General features: G+C 40.8%; 1 protein-coding gene across 1 annotated transcript in view; it reads right to left on the reverse strand.

The window, feature by feature from the left end:
- Positions 1 to 22,655, reverse strand: part of grk6 (G protein-coupled receptor kinase 6) — a 56,387-nt gene that overhangs the window by 24,175 nt on the left and 9,557 nt on the right. The window contains exons 2-5 of the mRNA XM_074611810.1: positions 21,180 to 21,275; positions 6,232 to 6,344; positions 1,534 to 1,611; positions 2 to 102 (exon numbers count right to left, since the gene is read on the reverse strand). Of these exons, the coding sequence (XP_074467911.1) occupies positions 2 to 102; positions 1,534 to 1,611; positions 6,232 to 6,344; positions 21,180 to 21,275 (388 nt within the window). The remainder of the gene's footprint in view (position 1; positions 103 to 1,533; positions 1,612 to 6,231; positions 6,345 to 21,179; positions 21,276 to 22,655) is intronic.

A 22,655-nucleotide genomic window follows, 5' to 3' on the forward strand; every position in this document is an offset into this window, starting at 1 on the left:
CTTGGTACAGTCCTTGAAGAGCTCTTTGCAGGCCTCCTGCTGCAGCCTCTCGGTACACTGAGCCATCATGGCCTCCTCCACCTCAGGCACATGGTCCTCCGACTGCACCGCAACAAAGAAACAACACATGAAGTCCAGGTAAACACAGTGACTCAACCGTGGCAGCAAACTCACAGAGGAAAGCCGGATGAACTGGGTTTAAAAAATGCCTCAGATAGATTATTATCCTCGTCACTCTGCGTGACTTCTGCATGTTCAGACTCGTAAGCACACAGAATGCAGGTGAAAAACTGAAGCACACAGAGAGACAGAATTATCAGGAAAAACAAGGAAAGTTCAACCTGCCCGGGACTGCAGAAACATGAACTTAATAATAATCTAAATTACTGTGCACAGTCACCCTTCAGATGCTTACATAGAAACAATGCAAATCTCATCGCTACTCGTCATACTTTGCCACTTGGGTACTTTGGTTTGCGTAGTATCTTGACGCAGAAGGTTTGCGCAATGTGCATAGTTAATGTTGAAATAGTGAAAGGGTGAAATGGTGGCGGTTACTCACTTGGTAAGGGTTAGATCAGGGGACGGCAAGCTTTACTATTTAAAGAGCCATTTTAGGCAAAACAAAAAAAATCTGTCTGGAGCCACAAAACATGTGAGCATTGTGATGAAGGTAACACAGTTTATAGTCTAAGTATATAGTATATAAGTCTAATGCAGTGAGGGCCAAAGAGACAATGTACTACGGAGTATTGGGGACACATTGAGGGAAAAACATCTGAGATTTACAGAATAAAGTCAGAATATTATGAGAAAAAAGTTGCAATAATACAACAATAAAGTCATAACTTTATGAGAAAAATTTCGTAATATTAGGAGAATAAAGTCAAAACTTTACGAGAAAAAAGTCGTAATATTACGAGAATAAAGTCAGAAGTTTACGAGAAAAAAAACACATAAAACGTTATAATAATATGACTTCATTCTCGTAATATTACGACTTTATTCTTGAAATTTCCGATTTTTTTTTTCTCCTCAATGTGGCCCTAAAACTCCGTCGTACCGTCGTACCATAGACCTACAACAATGATAAATAAAAATGAAAATGTAAACAAAAAACAGTTATTCATTTCCATTTTTATAAATCCACAGGGAGCCACTGGAGAGGAGCTGAAGAGACGCATGTGGCTCCAGAGCTGCAGGTTGCTGACCCCTGGGTTGGATCAAACATCATGGTTTGGCCTAAAATAAGTACGCTTGATGGACGTAACGTCATCTGACGTAACGTTTGTCCATAAAAATCACTCAACTTTTGGTTTTACTCAGGACATGAAGGCCGGCTTCCTGAGTAAAAGTCCTGTGTTTGTTTGAAATTTCCGACTGGGAACTCCGTCTTCCCGGTATCAAATGGAACGCAGCATTAGTGCTGACTGTTTACCAAATCACACCATCAATTTCTGAAGCATACACAGTCGGTAGTGAATGTCTACCTGCAGGGAAAACAGAGAAAGTGACAGAAAGCAGCAGCTATACCTTTGGGTTGAAGTATCTGTCGATGAGATCCTGACCGGCCTCCTTCCTCTTCTCATCTGGAGTCACCTCGTACTCCGCCTGCAGGGAAACACGAGACTAAATGAGTCAAAGAAGCCAGAGGTGACCGCCAGTCGCTACAGGAGCTCTGATTTAATCGTCCCTCCGGTCACAAAGATTTGGCAGTTGTCACAATCATTTGTGGATGTCGTCAAAATGTTTTTACGACATGGAAAAGCTGGAGCTTAGTAATGTGGTTAAAAGCACATGTGTCAATTTCAGCTTGTTTCATACATACGAGTCTTTTCAAAATAAACTTCTCTATATACAGGAAACAACTTGGTTAGGTTAAGGCCAGGGGTCAGCAACCTTTACTATCAAAAGAGACATTTTAGGCAGAAAAAAAAAATCTGTCTGGAGCCACAAAACATTTGATCATTGTGATGAAGGTAACACAGTTTATTGTCTAAGTATATAGTATATAAGTCTAATGCAGTGAGGGCCAAAGAGACAATGTACTACGGAGTATTAGGGCCACATTGAGGGAAACAACATCTGAGATTTACACAATAAAGTCAGAATATTACGAGAAATAAAGTCATAACTTTACAAGAAAAAAAGAAAATAACACGTAAAATTACTACTCTATAATATTCCGACTTTTTTCTCGTAATATTATGTCTTTATTCTCGAAATCTCAGATTAATTTCATTAATTTAAGTTCATTACATCAGTAAAAGTTCTGTGCAAAACAAACTTCAATGACTCGTTAGCTCGGGATCATTCATTTAGACACAATCTGATCATCATGATGAAAGTCAATAAGCAATAATAATGAATGATCGCTCCGCTACTGAAGATCTTGACTTCAGGAAACCCGATTGAGGATTTAATTGAGGAGTTTTGTTGGCCTGCTCCACACCCTGCAGTACACGGAGCTGATTGCATCTACTCCCCCTCACATCAACCATCCTCTCTGAATGACTTGCAGTAAACTGAGCCTGACTGGAAAACTCCACAAAGTGCTTCCTCTCGCAGCGAGAGCCTAGTAAACTAATGCTAAGTGACAGCGGAGACGGTTCAAATCTCATTTTCCCTCTCTCCATCTCGCAGAGTTCTCAGAGAAGAGAAGAGGACGGGAAGCGGTTGTGGGGTAAAAGAGATCATAATTGCTTCGTATGTGAGTCGTATCCTGCTGGACGGCTGAAAGCTGTAAAGCCGTTTGGCCGAGCTGGTCAGTCAGACTGGAGCCTTCAACGCAGACAGACGGAGGAGATGGACGAGGTCTTCGTCAACCTCTCCTCCACCTCCACTCATCAGAGCTGACGGCGGAGAATTACCGACCCAGCGATCGATCGGCGAACATACGTGACGTCATTTCACACGTCAGAGACAGGAAGGCAAACAAAGTGCAACACTTCTTTGTTGGCACTTTTCTCTCCATCATGATGACGCTGTCTGACCGGAACTATTTCAATAATAAACTATATATTAGTTTATTATTTGAATCTCAAACAGAATTTGAAGCTTAGACCTTTAGCCTCTCTAACAGCGAGGATCTATTGATGCTATTTTCAGTCCAAATATAAGACAATACACTCTCCCTCCCAACTCATCAAATACTTCCACTTGGTCAGTGAACCTCGCCATCGGAGGCCGACGCACGGGGAACCCTTCTTACGTTACTTTTGGACGGACCAGCGACGGCGTGTCAATATACGCTCGTTACATGCATAGTGTCCTTTCAAAATAAACATTTTCACAGGAAGTTAGGTTTCGGCAAGACAACCACTTGGTCAGGGTTAGGAAACGGTCGTCATGACGATAACGACACTTCACGTGACTAAATATGTAATATTTGATACAACACTTTGTTTTGAGGCGCAAATAAAACCGGTGGTGCAATCCTGCTTCCTGCATCTCAGAAATATTTCAATATCAACTCATGACCTCAATAGATTACAACGGCCTTTACTCCGGTCTCAGACAAACCTCATTACATCGCCTGCAATTGGTCCAAAACGCGGCTGCTAGACTTGATCACTGGTACGAGGAGATTTGAGCACATCACTCCGGTTTTAGCTGCATTTCACTGGCTGCCTGTCAACTTTAGAATTGATTTTAAGATTTTATTATTAACTTTTAAAGCTCTGCATGGTTTGGCACCAACCTTTTAAAAACCCATTTTTATAAAAAGGCTTTTTTAACTCCGTAAGGCAACAGCTTGGTGCACCTTGTGTGCTGATACCTCTGGTTACGGGTTTTAGTTGTCTCATTATTTGGTCTTTATGTTTTGTTCTTTTATTGTTGTTTTTATTTTGTCTGTATTTCATTGTATCTGTGCGAGCACTTTGTAAATCTTTATTATCATTCTAAAGACTGACGGGACAAAATGAGTCAACGTTACTTTTAGCTTCACTCGAGGTCTCCTGGTTGAAAGTCTTGTGTTTGTTTGACAACTCCATTTCCAGACTTCTCAGTAGATCTTTCAGAGCATATTTGACTCTTTAACTTCGTGACTCTACGGTGCTTTTGTCCTTCCATATGACTCACAATCAACCTTCAGCCTCCCCAATGTTGGAGATGTCCAACGATTTTACACAAAGTCTGCATCCAGCTTTCTTTTCTTTTCCAAATAAATGTGGAAGTAAAGTAGCATAAAATGTAAATACTCAAGTACAAAGTAAAGTACAAGTACCTCAAAGTTGTAGTAGTACTTGAGTAAATGTACTTATACTGTAGTGACAGTCCATCACTGGTGTGTAGAGAGAAGGAGGAAACAGTGGTTTATCAGTCATCTACTGTGTGCACTCACAAACGGCAAAACAGCATCAATGGGACACTCACACACACACACACACACACACACACACACACACACTCCGGTTTGAATAAAACAAGAGTGTCACTGAAACATTCCTCAAGTGAGCAGAGCGAGCAGCGAGTCGTTCACTGTGACAGATGAGGTCAACACAAAGTGTGTGTGTGTGTGTGTGTGTGTGTGTTTGTGTGTGTTTAGAAGAGAGGTCGACACACTGACGCAGTTTTGTCTCCAGAAGTCAAGAGTTCCTGTATTTCATTAAACAGATATTAAACTCCACTTCCTCCACTTCCTCCTCCTCCTCCTCCTCCTCCTCCTCTTTACTCTGAATGTCAAGTGTTGGAGGCATTTCAGGATAATTAAACTTCCTGCATCAAACATCCTCCATGAGAACCGGCTCACCAGTATGGTGGTATCTACCCGTGCAGATAGTTTGGGTTTTATGTGTGCAGGTTTTCAGGTACAGTATCGGTATTTAAAGTCACTTCGAGGAACTTTAAATTTGTGTTGATTTTGGAAACAGACACAACCGTGTTTCGGAGCACCAGAGTCTCTTTATAACAGTGGTTCCCTACTTGTATCTAAGAAAAGCCGACGTCATCACGCTACAAAAAATTACAAATCCTTGAACCTCGATTTGACTAAAGTGATTCAGTGTATTAAATTTTTTTTTATTATTAAATCAACTTTCTTTAATGAATAGAACTCGTCAGTTTTGTCAAACTAAATAAATTGACGACGTCCAGATACATAATACGATCTTTATTTTGTAATTCATTTACTATAATAGTGTTAGAGCCGCTAGAGCTGTTATTGTGGTTAAATAAATGTCATTTATGGTGTTGTTGGATCGCTGCTCGACCGACCCGTGAATACATGTGCGAGCCTGAATTTGAGTGTGTCAAGCAGGAGCCCAGAACTAGGTATGGCTGATTGAATAAATATTTGTGACACTTTATGGCCTTTGAATCCCTGTGCACATTTCTATACTATTTTCCTGCTGACCTTTTTAGTTGTGATTAAAATGTTTGTTTGTTTTTAGAAATAAAAAATGAAAATCAACCCGTTTTTAAAGTTTAGTTCATCCCCTTTTTGACCCTGATAAAGAAAAACATCTTGTTTCAAATAAAAATTTTGTATTTTAAAATGAAAATCAAATAACCACTACTTTGTATTAAAGTCGTAATATTATGAGAATAAAGTCAGAAGTTTATGAGAATAAAGTCGTAATATTATGAGAATAAAGTCAGAAGTTTATGAGAATAAAGTCGTAATATTATAAGAAAAAAGTCGTAATATTATGAGAATAAAGTCGTAATATTATAAGAATAAAGTCATAATTACGTGTTATTTTAGAGGGGAAATATAGTGTGAAAATGAGGAACGTGGAGCATCTTGTGAAGTTATACTTTATAGTTTATGTTTCACAAATAACCAAATACTTCATTTTGTGGCTCATCATAGGTAAACAAGTTGTAACCTTTTTTTTGTGTGTGTTACTTTTCAATTCGGGAACCCTTGCTACCTTCTCATCCATCCTGACCCTCGTCTTCATCAAACCTCCCTCCTGTTCACCACAGCATAAGCTGAGGATGATTTTGTGATGGGAAGAAAACAGCCACATCCCTCCCTTCATTCATTCATTCATTCATTCATTCATTCATTCATTCATTCATTCATTCATTCATTCATTCATTCATTAACAGGAGCTGAGGAGCATTTCGAGGAAGAAAGAAACACAAGTCCTTGAGCCCTCCCTCATTCCCACACACTTCATTCCTTTTGTCTCTCCACACTAGTCGTCCTGGAAAAGGGCATTTGAGACAAAACTCTCCAGCACTTCCAGGAACAAGACAAACACCCAATCACACACTTCTTACCACAACGTCCAGGAACTTGACGCAGCGTCTCAGTTCGGGTCGCGTCTCACAGAACTGTCTGAAGAGTAACCGTCCGATAGGCTGCCGCTCACAGAGGCTGCTGTAGTCCTTCTCTATAGAGACACAGGGAGAGACACCATGTTGTTTAATGAACTCTCACAATGAAAGGTATGTTTCAATCAACAAATAAAACATGAATGAGCCATTTCCTGCAGGGTTTTATAGTGGAGGAATAAAAATAAAGGGTCATTTATTTTGATTAATTGATTAAAATATTTTAAATAGATTGATTATTAAAATAGATTACAAAATAATTCAATCTATGAAAATATGTAATCGCAAATTAATCACGTTTTTTATCTGTTCTAAATGAACCTTAAAGGGAGATTTATCAAGTATTTAATCCTCTTATCAACATGGGAGTGGACAAATATGCAGCTTTATGCAAATGTATGTAAATATTTATTATTGTAAATCAATTAACAACACAAAACAATGACAGGTATTGTCCAGAAACCCTCACAGGTACTGCATTTAGCATAAAGACTTAGCATGTCCAAAAAAAAGTTAAAAGAAATGTAAAAGAAAATAAAAAGTCTGAAAAAAATGTCAAAAAAATGTCCGGAAAATATCAGAAAAAAATTCTGAAAAAAGTCCGATAAATGTATGAAAACGTAAAAAAAATGTCTGAAAATTGTCTGAAATATGTCCGAAAAAAGTACGATAAATATCCAACAAATGTCAGACAAATCTCCGACAACTGTCTGAAAAAAAGTCAAAAAAATGTTCGAAAAATGCCTGACAAAAGTTCGCAAAAAATAAAAACAAATGTCAGAAAAATATCCGAAAAGAACTCAGAAAAATGTCCGACAAATGTATGAAAACGTAAAAAAAATTTGAAAAAATGTCTGAAAATTGTCCGAAATATGTCCGAAAAAAGTACAACAAATCTCCAACAAATGTCAGAAAAATATCCGAAAATTGTGCTCCAATCATAACACGTCAAACTGCAGCCCAACAGGCAACAACAGCTGTCAGTGTGTCAGTGTGCTGACTTGACTATGACTTGCCCCAAACTGCATGTGATTATCATAAAGTGGGCATGTCTGTAAAGGGGAGACTCGTGGGTAACCATAGAAACCATTTTCATCCACACATCTGGAGGTCAGATGTCAAGGGACCCCTTTGAAAATGACCATGACAGTTTTTCCTCGCCAAAATTTAGCGTAAGTTTGGAGCGTTATTTATCTTCCTTCACGACCAGCTAGTACGACATGGACATGACAGTGGATTCCTTAGGTTTTCTGTAGTTTCATACGATGCACGTATCTTCACTCTAGCTTTAAAACGGAGCCCACAACCTCCGGTGGATCGATTGAGTTAATGTGTTAAAGTAATTAGTGGGCGTTGCATTAACAGGTTATTATCGCGCTAACTTTGACAGCCCTAAAAATAGTCCTCAGCTGCAGCTGTAAAGTATTTGTCAGGGTGAATGGCACTTTAAGAAATGCCCAAAGGCAATCTATACTTGAAGGATGAGCTCATGAGTGGAGTCGTATACAGTAGTTACTTTAATGAAACAATGATTATATGCAGCCAACTTGCTTGGGAGGTTTTTAGAATAATCTCTGGGGCAGTTTTGAGTTCATCTCTCCAGCTGAGCTTCAGGGCAAAAAAAAACCCAGCAGCAAGGAAATGTAGATTTGCATCAGTGACTCATGTGGATGCAAAGCGACTCCTGATGCTTCATGAACAAACAAATGTGATTGAGGGAGGAGCAGAGAGGAGAGAGGAGAGAAACGAGCTCAATGATCTGCAAGTCAAACAGTTTTCATCTATATATGTAACCTGATAACCTGATTTAAAGGTACTCTGTAAAGTTTACTTCCACACAAACAAAGTTCTGTAGACACTAAGTGAAGACATTGCCACGTGTTCTTTAACGATTGTGTCGAGTTCATTTGCAACGTGCACATTTGCATTTACGACGACCTTTTGAATGCGTTGAAACCTGCGTGGTTTGCATCCACGTCTTCTTCCTCCATCTATTTTACTGCTTCATTCTTCTTCTCCGTGTTTCATGGCTTGTATGGCACTACTACACCTTCTGCAGTTTGCTCGTGCACATACGAGTACTTCATCATGCCGTGACACACCTCATTACTGGTTTTGCCGGAGCAGCTATAGCGTCTCTGAAGTTTTATGCATGTATATAAATGCTGATATTTATTGGCAAATGACTTAAAATTGATATTTAAAGATGATGATTCGTAAAGTTATGACTTTATTCTAGTAATATTACGACTTTTTTCTCGTTAATTTATAACTTTATTTGCGTAACATTACGACTTTTTTTCTCGTTAAGTTATGACTTTATTCTCATAATATTAAGACTATTTTTCTAGCCATGAAACAAGCTGATGATCTTCATGTTTCCTTCTAGATTCCTCCTCTCTTCTTCTCTCAGCAGTGTTCTTTATTTGCCTTCGGCTTACTTCCCATTGATCCTGCTCTGTTCACTTTGCAGCAGGACGTAGGAAGTATAGCGGAGGAAACAAAAGAGATAATTAGAGTAGAACAGAGGTCAGCAGAGAGGACGTAGCGGGAGAGATAAGTAGAGCAGAACAAAACAAAGTGGGGTAAAACAGAGCATCAGTTTCCATCAGTCACAGTGTCGTCGATAGGAAGTGACTCAGCTAAGTGACAAGGAAACATCAAATCTGAAACAATTGAAGGGACGCTCCACCCGAGTCGTGCTCGTTTACTGCACCAGGCTGGGTGAGGGTGTTTACGGAGTTTGACCCGATGAAAAAAAGTCATAATATTACGAGAATAAAGTCCTAACTTTACGAGAAAAAAGTCATAATGACTAAATAATTAACATTTCTAATTGACAGTCTATAGTTGGTTGTTTACATGAAATCCAACCCTCAAAAACACCCAAAAATTAGCTTCATTACAGCTCATGAAGCTACTTGTCCGATCCCACACCGGCTACTCATGCGTAAAATAGAACATCCCCCACTTCTGGGAAATTTTCATTACGTGGTTGTGGATCAGTGGACTCTCTCAATAGATCACTGGAGGTGTGATGTACATGAAAGGAGCTCCGGGACTGTACAGAACACGCTGTACATCATCACACAGAGAGAGCTTAACACAAAGAGGCCTCTGTCAGGCCTCCTGCTGGCTGCGCCGGCCTCCGGGTCTCTGCCTCCCTGCAGCCGATTTATGACGGCTTCAAACTGGATCTCGGCGTCTCTATCTCTTTATTAAACAAGACGGCATTATGTGGTGGATTCTCACAGTGAGCTCTGTACAGTAACGCAGTAGTGTGGGTAAAGGCTTTTCTTTGTTCGTTTAGGAGGTGGGATCAGACTTAAAGTATCACAACAACTTTTAGATGGATTACCATGAAATTGTGTCTTCACGGATGATTCCCACTGATTTAAGCATTTAGCTTAACGCAACCTAATTTTATGAGAATAAAGTCATAACATTGTTAAGTAGTAATTTTGTGTGTTATTATAAGTTATGACTTTTATTCTCGTAATATTATGACTTTATTCTCGTACTATTACGACTTTTATTCTCATAAAGTTATGACTTTATTCTCGTAATATTACGACTTTATTCTCGTAAAGTTATGACTTTATTCTCTTAATATTCCGACTATTTTCTCGTAAAGTTATGACTTTATTCTCGTAATATTACGACTTTATTCTCGTAAAGTTATGACTTTATTCTCATAATATTACATATTTTTTCTCGTAAAGTTATGACTTTATTCTCGTAATATTACGACTTTATTCTCGTAATATTATGACTTTATTCTCGTAATATTATGACTTTATTCTCGTAATATTATAACTTTATTCTCGTAATATTATGACTTTATTCTCGTAATATTATGACTTTATTCTCGTAATATTATAACTTTATTCTCGTAATATTATGACTTTATTCTCGTAATATTATGACTTTATTCTCGTAATATTATGACTTTTATTCTCGTAAAGTTATGACTTTATTCTCGTAATATTACGACTTTATTCTCGTAAAGTTATGACTTTATTCTCGTACTATTATGACTTTATTCTCGTAATATTATGACTTTATTCTCGTAATATTATAACTTTATTCTCGTAATATTATGACTTTATTCTCGTAATATTATGACTTTATTCTCGTAATATTATGACTTTTATTCTCGTAAAGTTATGACTTTATTCTCGTAATATTACGACTTTATTCTCGTAAAGTTATGACTTTATTCTCGTAATATTACGACTTTTATTCTCGTAAAGTTATGACTTTATTCTGTAAATCTCAGATGTTTTTCCCTCAATGTGGCCCTAATTGTCAGAAATGCATCTGAACAATAGAGATAAACTCTAAGAAGTTGCATACTGCCTGTATGGTATGTGTAATAATATACGAGAGAAGAGGAGATAGAAGGAGAGAATAGAAAACGAAGAGAAGAGAACAACATGTTTCTGACAAACAAGGAAGTTGACAGTTTCCTGAATGTCTTTCTTGAGACTCCCTCCCACTCAACTCGTTCATAAAAAACTCTCACAAAGACTTCCACAACTGAATCCTTACCGAGCTCTTCTCTTTCTATATCTTATATCTCATTTCTCACTCTCACACTTTCTAATCCTCACGTTTGTACTTTCCTTTCCCTCACATTTATCAGTACTTCGCCTCCTCCTCTGTGTGGGACATTTTGCTTTGTGGTTTTTATAAGGCAGCTACATGCTGAACTTCCGGCCGCCGTGTGTCACACAGTCTGAGAGAGACAGCATTGTACGCATGAACGCATTCAAATCAAAGCTTATTTGCATCGCACCTTTTCAGGAAAAGAAGCAGCTCTGTTGTGACGGTTTCCTGAAGAAAAACAAATATCTGTTGATCCCGTCAGCGTGCTTCATGCTTCAGCCAAACTACATTTAATATCCAGGATGATTTATTTTGTTATCGCTCAGGAACTGAATCAGGATGTAAAAGTCTCTTATTTGAATCTTATCTGAACAGAATGATAGTATTGTATTGTTTCTTGTCATTTGCTGTTGCATGACTGCATGATATTTGAATACATGACGTGCAGAAACGGAGAATGAAATGCAAAGTAAAAGTATCTGATGAGTGTCTAATCGCATTTAAACAATTTGATCAAATAAAGTTTTGTTCCTCTTGTCGTCATCAGACTCTTATCGTCCCTCTTTTTTTTTAGACTATTTTGTAAGTTGGCTACGTAACTTTGTTTAAATGCTAACAACATAACAAGTCCTAACAAGGTTACAAGGTTAATTTATTTGTTGTTTTGCAACACAGGTTTTGCAGAGTGAAAAGTCGGACTGGCTGTTCTCAAAGAGCCATTTTAGGCATAAAAATAAAATAAAAATCTGTCTGGAGTCGCAAAACATGTGAGCATTGTGATGAAGGTAATACAGTTTATAGTCGAAGTATATAGTATATAAGTCTGATGCAGTGAGGGCCAAAGAGACAATGTACAATGTAATAAAGAGAAGACGACAGAAGGAATAAAGAGGAGACAAACAGTATTACTGGATAATCATTACTAGCAGAGTTTCCATTAAATGGTTTGGTCAGTAGTTGGCGCTACACATAGTCTGTAATCCGCCAGCATACAGAGTAGAAGAAGAAGTAGAGGTTGTGAACCTGAAACAAAAGAAGTCTGCTTGTGCAGAGAAGTCTTTGGGAATTTGTTTCTACTGGACAAGTTTGAATTGTTCTTTCATGTCAACTCAGTTTCATGTTGTCCGGAGACCAAGACAAGCAGACGCTGACAGCAGAAACAGCAGAAACAGCTCTTCAGTCATGTGAGTTAAAGGTTTTCCATAATCCATGTAGCGCATCAACTACTTTTCAACAAAGAAAACCACCTGCAGCGAGCATAAACACTTTGTTTTCCCTAAAAAAAGTAAAAAGTTTGAATGAATTTTTGCAATTTCCTCACAGCTTTTCTAATGCAATACTTCAAAATGTACATCAAAATATTTGAAATAGGAAACGAGGCAACTGATGGAGTTGATTTTAACTACTTTAAAATACTGCTGGGTAAAAGTTTGAAGTGCTAACAACCCATCATATGATGGATCTTGTGTTTTGTACGTTAAACTTCAATCCGAAGAGTAACCAGAAACTGTCAAATAAATGTAGTGGAGTAAAATAAGTCGAGGTACTGCCATGCTCTGAGGCTGTACTTGAGCCGAATTCACACCAGAGCAGCGCCAAAGTGCAAAGTGCTGCCATGCAATGTCTATGAAACGCGGCGGTTGCTGCTCCCGAGCCCAGCGAGCTGATTCTGCGGCGAAGGGCGGCCAAACTATAAGTTAGGAAAGGTTTGAATATTACAAACAAAGCGCGGTAAGACAGTACCCAAAGCAAATGGGATTAGTAGGGCTGCCCACTCTCATGGTACGTGTCCACAGGGGCGTTTTTTATCGCGAGGGGACACGACGCTTCCCACCATTGGACACTTGGTGTGCTGTCCCTAGAAAAACTCGGCTCCTGATTGGACGAACGCTTTCCCGCCGTTGGCTGCTGCTCCCAGCTTTCAAACCGGAACCAGTATGGAGGCTCGTTTGGAAACTTTCTTCTCTTATTTCACTGAAATAGTTCACTGAAATGTGTTTCTGAAAACATTTGAGGCGAGAAATAATCCATGCAGTTGATGAATCTGTCTTTATTTTGGATCAACAACGTTTATTTTAAAAGATCCTCGGGAGTTTTGAGAGGCGGCGAGTCGCGTCAGACGCCCGTGATTTAAATAAAGTAGACGAGCCCTCAACTTTATGCAAATGTGGAGCGGGCGTCGTGACGCCTAGTCTCTTGAATCGCGACGCCACGCAACCAGAATGCATTGCGCGGCTGCTTACATAGACAATGAATGGGGGACGTGGAAAGCACGGAGGCTGTGGACACGTACCATAAGTCGATTCGACGACTAATTGGTCGTTTAGGTCTTAGTCCATTAAGATTGGTCATAAACTAGACACATTTTAATCTCAGGATTTAATCAGGATACATTTCTGGTGCTATAAATATAAATCAAAAGGACTGAAAGAAGAAAAGGTTCTTTTGTTCCTACAAAAGTTCCTGCAGGGCCCGTATATCATAGAACTAAGTGAACATAAATTCATGCTTGTCGCTTCTAGTTTTGACCCGTACCCGCCTGCCTGTCGCCACACTGCTCTCCGAGGCAGTATAAGTTTTATCGCAGGTCGCCATCAGCTGGGCCTCAAAGCTTCTTCTTTAATGGACGTCTTCCTAACAATGTGGCCTGTGTGTGTGTGTTTACTCTGCACGGCCCCGTATAGGCCATATATGGATGTGTACTACTAACAGGCTGCGTGCAGTGACAGTGCCTCCATACACAAAACATGCCGCCAATGGATGGGAACTCTTGCTGTAAACATCTTGATAGTGGTAATATATTTCACATCACACTGACATCACATGTTGCTATAGTTAAACTCCAGGAGAGGTCAAACCAACTACGAACAGATACGCAGATACGGGCTGACAGATACGATTTGGGGATTTAAATAGTGGTTACTTCCAGAAATGTTGTGGTCTACAGGCAATTGAAACCTAAACCAATAAAAAGAGTGGATAAGGTGTCCTCGACAAAAGAGTTGTTGTGTGTAGTTCACAAGGTTACGACCAGAACGGCTCTCAGCGCTGCGGGGAGAAGGAAGGGAGATTTTTCAGATAAGAGTGAATCGCAGTTCTTGGTACTAAAAAAAAAAAATCTTTTTAAAAATACATTCATGTCACGTGTTTTGCTGTAAACTCTGCAGCTCATAGGTCAGAGGTCTGTACTATGAAGCGAGTTCAACATACTCAGGGTATCTTCTCGTTATCTGGCTTCACTAACCCTAACAAACGAGATCACGCTAAGCAGTCCTACGAAGGTGGTTATCAACTCGGTAAATCAACCCAGGGTTTCTCAGTCTAGCTGTAAGCGTGTTCACATGAACAGGGAGGTGTCTGCAGCATCTGACCAATCACAGACATGGACAAGTCCACAGACTGCAGACAGACAGGCAGAGCGGCACATTTTACAAAGGAAGAGCGAACTATATTAGACAAATACGAAGAAGTTAAACACTTAATCCAGACTAAAAGTAACAGTGTTATTAATTTAACGGAATACTCAAAAGTCAGATATAGTCGTCTGGATATAAATAGCTTTTAGGAGAGTAATGGTTGAATGGATTACACTTGTGTATACCCTGCGTCCACGTCTCCGGCGGTGTGAAACGGACTCAAGAGCAAGTAAAAAAAAAAAATATAAAAACATAATTCAAAGCGGTAAACACCCACAACATAAATCCAGCTGTCCTTGATGCATCTGTCAGTTTAAACTGTGTTGTTGATAGTCTGGATTATGACTTAAACTTCTTCATATGTGTGTAATATTATCATAAAGTCCCCGCACTGAGCTCTGATTGGTCAGTAGACGGTGCTTTTATACGAGTTGATCTCTTATCTGGAACATAACCTGCTCTGGAGCAGGATAGGTGTTCAGCATCAGTTACCATGGCGATCTACGCAGGTAAGAAGTGATCCAGCTTCGTAGGACGGAAAACCATGAAGTTACCTCGCTAACGCCAAATCCTGCTTCGTAGTACAGGCCTCCGGTTTGATGTAAGGAAAAGTCCAAAACTGATCTGCAGCATTGGAGGCCTGTTCGCCCAACACCACTCAACAACAGCACTATTTACTGCACATGATCCCTCACTGGCTTCCTAAAACGTTTCTCATGCTTCCTGTCTGTCTGTCGTTCACGCGGTTGCACACGCTGTTGCACACGCTGTTGCACACGCTGTTGCACACGCTGTTGAACACGCTGTTGCACACGCTGTTGCACACGCTGTTGCACACGCTGTTGAACACGCTGTTGCACATGCTCTGAAGAAAAAAAAGATAAAAGCAAAGCAAGATGAAAATTCCCTGATACCTGTTGTTAATAAAGGATCTCCTTTTCAAAAAGTAAAATATGTTTGCTTTGGCTCTAACAATTGATGGATTATCAAAATAGTTGGCGATTTATCGACTAATCATTTCACATTCACATTTCATTTGCCCTACAACTCAAAGTCTACTGTTTCCACCCGGACAACAATACAGCTAAACCAAATGTCGTTTCCTGGCATGCAGGTGACTACAAACATACACCGTATGCATTTTAATCTGGGCTCATTTCATATTGAAAACAGACTTTGATACGCTGACGGTAACATAAATACTCAACATTCTTGGCATTAACCATAAGACCCAAGTTACTCAACGTTAAACATTAACTGTTCTGGACTTTCCTCCGTGTTGTTTTGGTTGTTCCATCCAATTCCATCAAGCAAAATGGCTCCATTGTGCTTTTCCAGGGGGCTGAAACTGTCAACCAAAATAGCGGAGAGCAAGTTGTGCACATGGTGTGACGGTGGGACAATTCCAACATCAATGTTGGTTTGTGCAAAATATCAAAGCAAGGATGAGGATAAGCAATTTCTTTGAACTCCAAGTTAAGAAGAACTTTTGTGCTGCTCGCCCCCCAAAAAATGTGACTAATTCATGACTTAAAGGGACTGTTTGTAACTTCTTAAGCGTTTAAATGTACCGGGTCGGGACACATGCGCGCTCGCGTGTGGCTGAAGTCTCTGCTCCTCTGCCTGATGACTTCACTCACACACCGCGCTCCTTCTCGCTCTTTCGCTCTCACTCTCACGTGCATGCTGCTCACTCCACACTGCAGAAGAGTTAGTTTAGCTCTGAGAATATCTAGTGAATGTTCAGTGGACGTTTGTGCAGAAATAACTGCTGCAGCTCCTCCAGACCAACAGAGGTTTCCCGTGTCTTGTGAAGTGACGGGGCTCCGCAGAGAGAAACGTTATCGTCTCCGACCAAAACTCCGGCGTCTCCCCTGTTCCCTCCGGCCGCGGTCGGGAGGCTGAGGCAGGAAAAGCCAACACTAGGATCAGCAGTGATTCATGGAGAGACCTTGGTCTGGTCAGCTAACATTACTGCCAAGCAGCTGAAATATAGAGTGATATTGTGCTTTTAGCTGACGTGTGTCTCCTCACTGTGTTGAGCAATGCTAGTTCATGTCTATGTAGAGCGAGCACAAGCGCGAGCAACAGGACGCTGACTTTAGTTGACTTAACGGACACAGGTGTCGCTGTTAACAAGACATTCTGATTCTCACATAGTGTCCCTTTAAAAGGAAATACTTGATAACATATATTAAAGTTCTGGCAACCTTTGTTTTAAGTGCAGAGTAGACGTAGATGAAGCTACAGTAAACTTTTTCCTTCATCTGGTCCCTTCACCCTCGCTCCCATCCTCTCGTGACTGTGTATCTGAGTTCTTCTGTCTGGTCTGGTATCATTAACTCTGGGCTCTGTCTCTCCACCCTGTCACCTGTTAAACTGAAAGCAGCCATACTGCCGGTTGAAACAAGCAAAAACACCCGTCTGCTTCCTCTTTCTGCGCTGGCCACAGTTTCCTCTGCGGTACCACTTGAGCAAGATTATTTTTTTTTTCATGCGCTTGACTTTTCTGAACTGGATCAGTGATCTGCTCGGCATTAAAAAGGAGTCAAGTTAGGACAGATTTGAACTGCTTGTCTTTGAACGTATAGTACGTACGAGTGTAAGAATGCGTGACAGCTTTAAATTCAGTTTTAGCTGATCAGCTCAGTGTATACGCTCATGATTCTGAGTCCTGACAATCTATCTTTTTGAAGGAAAAAAGTGAAAACTAAAAACAGAAGTTACAACACAGCTCCGTGTGTTATGTGCATGTGTTAGACAGGAAGCCTCACGATTACAAAAGACACCACTCATCCGCCTCGATCAGTCTCAGTCGACTCATAAAATGAATTGATGGATACATTTAAAGGTGCAATGTGCATGCTAACCAGCTAGCCCCGGCCTGTCCTGTCTTGTACCACTTGTACTTTGAGAGGCGATAGTGAGACACTGTAGCCTCCAGAGTGTCCTCAGTTTGTCCTCATGAGAGGACCAAGAGGTAGAGCCAAAGACTATAGAAGCAAAGAGCAAAGAGGTGAAACCCCGGTGTTTTTTTGACAACAGCAGCTGCTGCCATTTTGGACTGAAAACACTTTTATATTTATAATATGTTATTGTTCAACACAGGCCATTTCAATAGAATATGACAATAGAATAGAAATAATTCTGTTTTACTTTTGTACGGCACTTTGTAGGCGGACGTTTTAGTGGCGTCTGGTAGTCGCTTTCAGTCCAAAATGGTGGAAGCATAGCTTTGCTGCTGGGCGCTGAAGTTGCAATGGAACGAACAATTGACTTTCACTTCTTGGCAATATACGTTGGGCTAGTCAATCACGTTGAAGGTACATGGTCCGTGTACGTTTTGATAGTTTGGAAGGAGGTTATGCTTTCACCAGCGTTGGTTTGTTTGTTGGTTCGTTGGTTTGTCTGTTAGCAGGATTACTCCAAAAGTCCGTGATGGATTTGAATGAAATCTTTTCGAGGGGTGGGGTGTGGCACAATGAACAATCCATTAGATTTTGGTGGCGATCCTAATCATGATCCGGATTCAGGAATATTTTTAAGGATTACGTAACTGATGACGCGCTGATGACGCATGACCCCGACCAAAGCACACTTGGTGATTGTTGGAAAAAGTAACGACGACGGTTTAGGCGTTTTACGATGCTCCGCTACGTACAGCTGATCTCAACATAAACAAAAATACACGTGGATGATGGTGCAAGCTGAACGGAGAGGCGGGGCAATCGTACTCGGGCACCTTGGCAGAGGTCTGCGCTCTCCGAGTGCCATTCTAGTTTATTGGATTAAATCCAAAGTGGCAGAAACGAGAAAACAACGTTTCGTCCTCCTCGCCACCAGAAGACTACTTCGCCGGGAGGAGAGCGGTAACCTTCAGTTAGCGGTTAGCAGTTAGCTCGCATTCAGCCAGTGCTCCGCCAGCCCGTTGTGAAACCATGGCGCTTTAACTCAGAGCTGCAACACGCTCTACTACCGGTGAAGTATATTCTCCCGGTGGCGAGGAAAATATGAGTCGTTTTATAGTTTCTGCCACTTTTGATTTAATCCAATAAACGCAGACCGTACACCCTCCGGTTAGCGGCACAGTAAACACACAGATGGCTAACCTACAGGCCGACGCCACACGTGAAGATTATAAGATAGCAGTTTTATTGTCCCCAGAGTTTCAGCAGTTTGGTTGAACTTTGCGTGGTCGTGCCCTGCTGTTGGTGATGACTTTAATTTTAGATTGCGAGGAACCCAGTAGTGGATGGGTTTGGAGCACATGGCCAGATCCTATTGCACGTTTAAAACGTATACACAGTAAGCACAATTGTTGGTTTGGGGATTCCTGAGTTGTGTTTGTGCATCCTTATTGAATAGATCACTTGTAAGTAAACTTGCCCCCCGGTAGCCGAGTGGTTACACCACCGCCATATAACAGCATCATCCCGGGTTCGATTCTGGCCTTAGGACCTTTGTTGAATGTCTCTCTCTCATTTCTACACGGTTCTTTGTCAAATTAAGGCAAAAAGCCCCTTTTTAAAAAAGAAAACAAACAACTAGATCCTAAGGGGCTACACAGGTTTTTTGCTTTCACATGGCAGTTGAGTTCGGGGACAGTTCATGATTTATTTCCAGGAAAAAAGCAGGACGCAAAGACTTCTTCTAAGACTTCATATGCAAGAAAAACAAATGACCTGCACTACTACAGTAGGAAGGCTGGCACTGTATAACACATACCCTATATGTTTTTCATATTTCATATCTACGGACAGCTAGCAGCTTAGCTACTCAGCAGGGAGGGGTTAACTCAGGGGTCAGCAACCTTTACTATCAAAAGAGACATTTTAGGCACAAAAAAAATCTGTCTGGAGCCGCAAAACGTTTGAGCATTGTGATGAAGGTAACAGTTTATAGTCTAAGTATATAGTATATAAGTCTAATGCAGTGAGGGCCAAAGAGACAATGTGCTACGGAGTATTAGGGCCACATTGAGGGAAAAAACATCTGAAATTTCGAGAATAAAGTCATAACTTAACGAGAATAAAAGTCGTAATATTACGAGAAAAAAGTCATAACTTTACGAGAAAAAAGAAAATAACCTAAAATTACTACTTTATAATATCATGACTTTGTTCTCATAATATTACAGCTTTTTTTTCGCAATATTATGACTTAATTCTCGAAATCTCAGATTTACTTTTTTTCCTCAATGTGGTCCTAATACTCCGTCGTACCGTCGTTCCATAGACCTACAACAATGATAAATAAAAATGAAAATGTAAACAAAAAAACAGTTATTCATTTTCATTTTTATAAATCCACAGGGAGCCACTGGAGAGGAGATGAAGAGATGTATGTGGCTCCGGAGACGCAGGTTGCAGACCGCTGGGTTAACTGAATATAGTAGAATCTGCACGTTGTCTGTCAACGCCGATGTGTTAAGATTGTTTTGTTGTCAACTATATGGACGTTTGTTTTGTCAGGACAGGTGGTGTTGTTGTTTTCTGAGCTGCTGTAAGGAAGGCCAATCCCAATCTTCCATACAGTATATCATTTGTTTAAAGGAATAGTTTATTTGTTGTCTTGAGTTGAATTAGAAGATCGATACCTCTCTCGTTTCTGTACGCTGAATATGAAGCTAGAGCCAGTCGAGTAACCTAAGGTTGCATATGGATGAATGCATGTCTATTTTTGTACACAGAGGAAATGAAAAATCAACATTGATCATATAAACTCAGTGAAACATAATACATTCATAAATATTGCAATATTACGGTGTGATTAGATCATGTTTCTGTATATCTCTGTATCCAAAAATAGCCACTAATCTGACTTAAAGTGTTTAAAATACACTGTGTGTTGTGTACTGGATTTGTTTTGAACCTCAGGGCACCACCATACCAAATCATGATCTTTAGTGCTGGATTTGCTCTTTAAATTAAACAGATGCTGCTGTGTATGCAGAGACTACCATGTAAATATCATTGTATAAGATGAGGGGCTATACATAGTCAAAGAAGTCAATTATAGTAATAGTAAAATTATCAGATTTATAGCCCAGGCTGGAGGCCTTTCCCTCTATACAGAGAAGAAGCACAGTCAGGAAAAATCCACCTTAAAAATATATTACACATGTCATTCCTATAATAATGAACAGCTGTTTTCATTAGTGTATTTAACACTGGTTTCTCAACAACACTGTCATGTGTTCAAGTGAACTTTTGCTATTAATTCAATAAAAGAACAAGACGTTTGTACCAAATTGTTACCAGGTATAGTTAATAGTGCAAGTGTTTGCTGATGACACCATCATTTACTGTTACGATGGTCTAATTTCCAGCTTATATAGCCTTTATACTATGGACCCCAGGAAGAAAAGCTTACAGGCTTTGGTTACAGCTAATGGGGATCCTAATAAATGAAATAAAAATGAAATACATCAAACTAATAAATTAAAGCTGTGGAGAACTTTATCTATACCAACCACAAAACATGCCATTTCCTAATTCACAGCCCAAAAAATGGACATAATTTCAGAGGGTCTCTCTCGCTTCTCCTCGATAATATGGAGGTCTGATGATGGCTACACAAGATTTGTTTAGCTGAAGGAAGTGGTAAGACAGAGCAACAACCAAGTCGGCACGGATTCAACAGGTTTGAATGGCCGTGGCGCACGAGACTCGCTGCCGGACGACCTATCCTAACCTCAACTATTCGTGGTCAAAGCGTAACGTTAAACCATCCAACCATTGCGTCCTACCTTCTAGCCATGACCGGTTTTATCTGGTTCAAAGGCCTCCGATTCACTCGACCCATAAAAGACCACAAAAACACTTTCATAGATAAAAACAGTGATACTGTGGAAGGATGCTGTTATCTTACCTGTGGTTTGTCGCAGCTCTTCACACAAACTTATGTGGGGAAACTGCAGCAGCTGCTTCCATTTCTTGCTTTTTCCTTTTCTGTTGCCGCCGCCTCCTGTAAAACAAACAGAATTTGGTTTTAAAACTCAAGTCCAAGAAGGATGCTTGCTTTGCTGACAAAGATGCAGTCTGAAAAGATGTGGACATATGTAGACTTTAGAGGTCTGGTGGTTAGCACTGTTAAACTACACAACATGGTCAGGTTTGATTTCCATGTGTCGGCTACAACACTACAGCTACAGCGTTGGAGGCGTTGGCCTTGTTCATGCCTATGAAAGTTTCTCAGTGGCACATGAAGCCAAAAAATGTTTGACTGTCGGGTATAAAATTATCTTCCGTATCCACATGGCCCATAGAGCAAGTCTTGGCTCGCTCACATGAACAGCAGTTTGGGAATGCCCTCAAAAACAAGTCAATCCCCATAGACCCCCCATGTTAACATGCCAAACTTTACAGCAGAAATAAACATGTATACAGCCTGGTACAAAAAACGAGTTTGGTCTCTCTGGCTAATATCCCCGTTCTGGACAACTGTACGGGGGTGAACTTTTATATAACTCAACCGTTTAAATCATATAAATTAGGGATGCACCGATATCAGTATCGGGTATCGGGTCCGATACTGTGCTCATGTAGTCGTACTCGCAAAACAGCTCCGATACAACGGCACCGATACCACTTCACAGCAGCGTGACGTTAACCTCTCGTCACCATCTTTCGGGTCATATCGCGCGCGCTCACGCTCCACCTCCCCAACCTCGCGGGGCCGGGATCCCACCTCAGCCGGTACGCGGCGGCCCTCACTTTCATTGCGCCGCGGGGTTTTGCTTGCATCCTCTGACTCACTCGTGCATTAGACACCTTGGTCAAGACGGGTCAGGTAGGTTGCCGACATCGCCGCAGACCCCTGGCGCCTTTTACGCGGGCCGAGCCCCGCCCTGGGAGGCACGACGCAGTTGGGGCGCACTAAGGACAGTCCCTCCCCGGTGACACTTTGTCAACGGCCCCGGGAAGCACCCTCGCCCCCCGAGCCTTTACAAGCCGAGACCTAGAGCCGGTCGTGACGCACCGCCTCGTATGCGGGACTCCCCAGCCTGCCGTGTGTCGCTCACACCCTCCAGCTGGCTGTTAACGAGGGTCTTTTGGCACAGAGAAGTACTCGTATCAGTACTCGGTATTGGTGAGTACCCAAATGTAAGTACTTGTACTTGGTCTGAAAAAAAGTGGTATCGGTGCATCCCTAATATAAAGGCTTAAAGTTAGACATAACTGAGGGCGTGGCCGCTTTGAGTTTGAGGTGGGTGCCGCTGTGAGTTAAGCAGTGACGGCTGGAGCCGCCCACTTTGAGCTTCACAACTGCTGATTCCGAAACCTACGGGGTTACTTCACGGAGACTAGGTCCATATTTTATACAGTCCATGATTTACAGACATTT

Source organism: Sebastes fasciatus, chromosome 16 (assembly GCF_043250625.1).
Source record: "Sebastes fasciatus isolate fSebFas1 chromosome 16, fSebFas1.pri, whole genome shotgun sequence".
NCBI classification, from domain to species: Eukaryota; Metazoa; Chordata; class Actinopteri; order Perciformes; family Sebastidae; genus Sebastes; species Sebastes fasciatus.